At 38.9% G+C, this 2,029-nt stretch overlaps 1 protein-coding gene across 1 annotated transcript; it reads left to right on the top strand.

Annotated features, from left to right (window-relative positions):
- The first annotated feature begins 299 nt into the window (after positions 1-299).
- On the top strand, positions 300-1,241 carry LOC126496683 (olfactory receptor 4F6-like). The gene has a single exon (XM_050134220.1). The coding sequence runs from the start codon at positions 303-305 to the stop codon at positions 1,239-1,241; it is 939 nt and encodes a 312-aa protein (XP_049990177.1). The 5' UTR covers positions 300-302.
- Positions 1,242-2,029: the final 788 nt, after the last annotated feature.

Below are 2,029 nucleotides of genomic sequence, written 5' to 3'. Positions count from 1 at the left end.
ATGCATAAATATAACCCTCTCAGTCAATATAATGTTACTTGTATATATTGTATGTACATGATTTCAGGGCTGACCACTTGGCACTGGGTCAACAACTGGAGACTCTTCCATGGAGTAGACTATTTCTCCTGCTCTCAGAATTATTCAGTAGATAAATAATTGTTATTTTACTTAAAATATCTCCAAAGGCATGTTATTCTTTGATGTGACTTTGTCAGTAGAGCATTGCTTATCCTAAACCGGAGTTTCTCATTACTCTCCTGTTTCAGATGACATGAGGGTTGTCACAGCCAACAGAAGCAATGCGTGAAGCAAACCGCTCTATGGTATCTGAGTTTGTCTTCCTGGGACTCTCCAACTCATGGACAACCCAGCTCTTCCTCTTCTTCTTTTCCTGTATGTTCTATGTGGCAAGCCTGTTGGGGAATTTTCTCATTGTGCTAACTGTGACTTCAGACCCCCATTTACAGTCCCCTATGTACTTCCTCTTAGCCAATCTTTCCTTTCTCGACTTGATATTTAGCTCCTCCACAGCACCAAAAATGATTTATGACCTTTTCAGAAGGCACAAAACCATCTCTTTTGGGGGCTGTATCACTCAGATCTTCCTAATCCATGCAGTTGGAGGTACTGAGATGGTGCTGCTCATAGCCATGGCTTTTGACCGATATGTTGCCATATGTAAGCCCCTGCATTACTTGACTATCATGTGCCCAAAAAAGTGCATTTTGGTTTTAGTTGCTTCTTGGATTATTGGCTTTATCCACTCAGTGACTCAGTTGATTTTTGTCATAGACTTACCCTTCTGTGGCCCTAATGAACTAGACAGCTTTTTCTGTGACCTCCCTCGGTTTATTAAACTGGCTTGTATGGACACATACACCTTGGGGTTCATGGTTACTGCCAATAGTGGGTTCATTTCTGTGGCCTCCTTTTTAATTCTGATCATCTCTTATGTGTTTATTTTGATGACCGTTCAAAAGAAATCTTTGGGTAGTTTATCTAAGGCTCTCTCTACTCTGTCAGCTCATGTCATGGTGGTCATTTTGTTCTTTGGACCATTAATCTTCTTCTACATGTGGCCATTTCCAACATCACATCTGGATAAATTTCTTGCGCTCTTTGATGCAGTTATTACCCCTTTTCTAAACCCAGTAATCTATACACTTAGGAATAAAGAGATGAAGATGGCAATGAGAAGACTATGCAGTCAGTTTATTAATTACAATAAAATTTCTTAATATAAAGCACACAAATTATATTAGAATTTCAGATGGATATTGCTGCATTGACTGTGTTGTATTTATCCAGAATGTTTTGTGTACCAAAATTTGATATGCCTTCACTTGCTTTCCCCAAAAGTGAAATACCAACTAGTAGATAGTTTCTGTAAGAGATGGGCTTAAAAAGATGACTCAGTGGTTTAGATCAGTCAGTGTTTTTACATAGGACCAAGAATTGGTTTCCAGAACCCACATGGAGGCTCAAACTGTCTATAATTCCAGTATAAATAAATCAAATCGCCTCTTCTGGCCTATGATAGAGACCAACATGCATTAGTATATACGTTCATACTTGCAAACAATTCATTCATACACATAAAATAAAACTTTCTTCATAAAGACATACATACTAGGGCTGGAGAGATGGCTCAGTGGTTAAGAGCATTGCCTGCTCTTCCAAAGGTCCTGAGTTCAATTCCCAGCAACCACATGGTGGCTCACAACCATCTGTAAAGAGGTTTGTTGCCCTCTTCTGGCCTTCAGGCATTCAGACAGAATATTGTATACATAATAAATAAATAAATATTTTTAAAAAATGGGGGCTGGAGAGATGGCTCAGTGGTTAAGAGCATTGCCTGCTCTTCCAAAGGTCCTGAGTTCAATTCCCAGCAACCACATGGTGGCTCACAACCATCTGTAAAGAGGTCTGTCGCCCTCTTCTGGCCTTCAGGCATTCAGACAGAATATTGTATACATAATAAATAAATATTTAAAAAAAAAAAGACATACATACTAAAAAGCTAAAG

Source organism: Alexandromys fortis, unplaced genomic scaffold (assembly GCF_014885135.2).
Source record: "Alexandromys fortis isolate MF-2015 unplaced genomic scaffold, M_Fortis_MF-2015_v1.1 scaffold_6, whole genome shotgun sequence".
Taxonomy (NCBI): domain Eukaryota; kingdom Metazoa; phylum Chordata; class Mammalia; order Rodentia; family Cricetidae; genus Alexandromys; species Alexandromys fortis.
This window is presented reverse-complemented; position numbering and strand designations above follow the sequence as displayed.

Coding starts and splice junctions, on each gene's coding strand:
- LOC126496683 (XM_050134220.1), top strand. CDS start 303: ATGCGTGAAGCAAACCGCTCTATGGTATCTGAGTTTGTCTTCCTGGGA.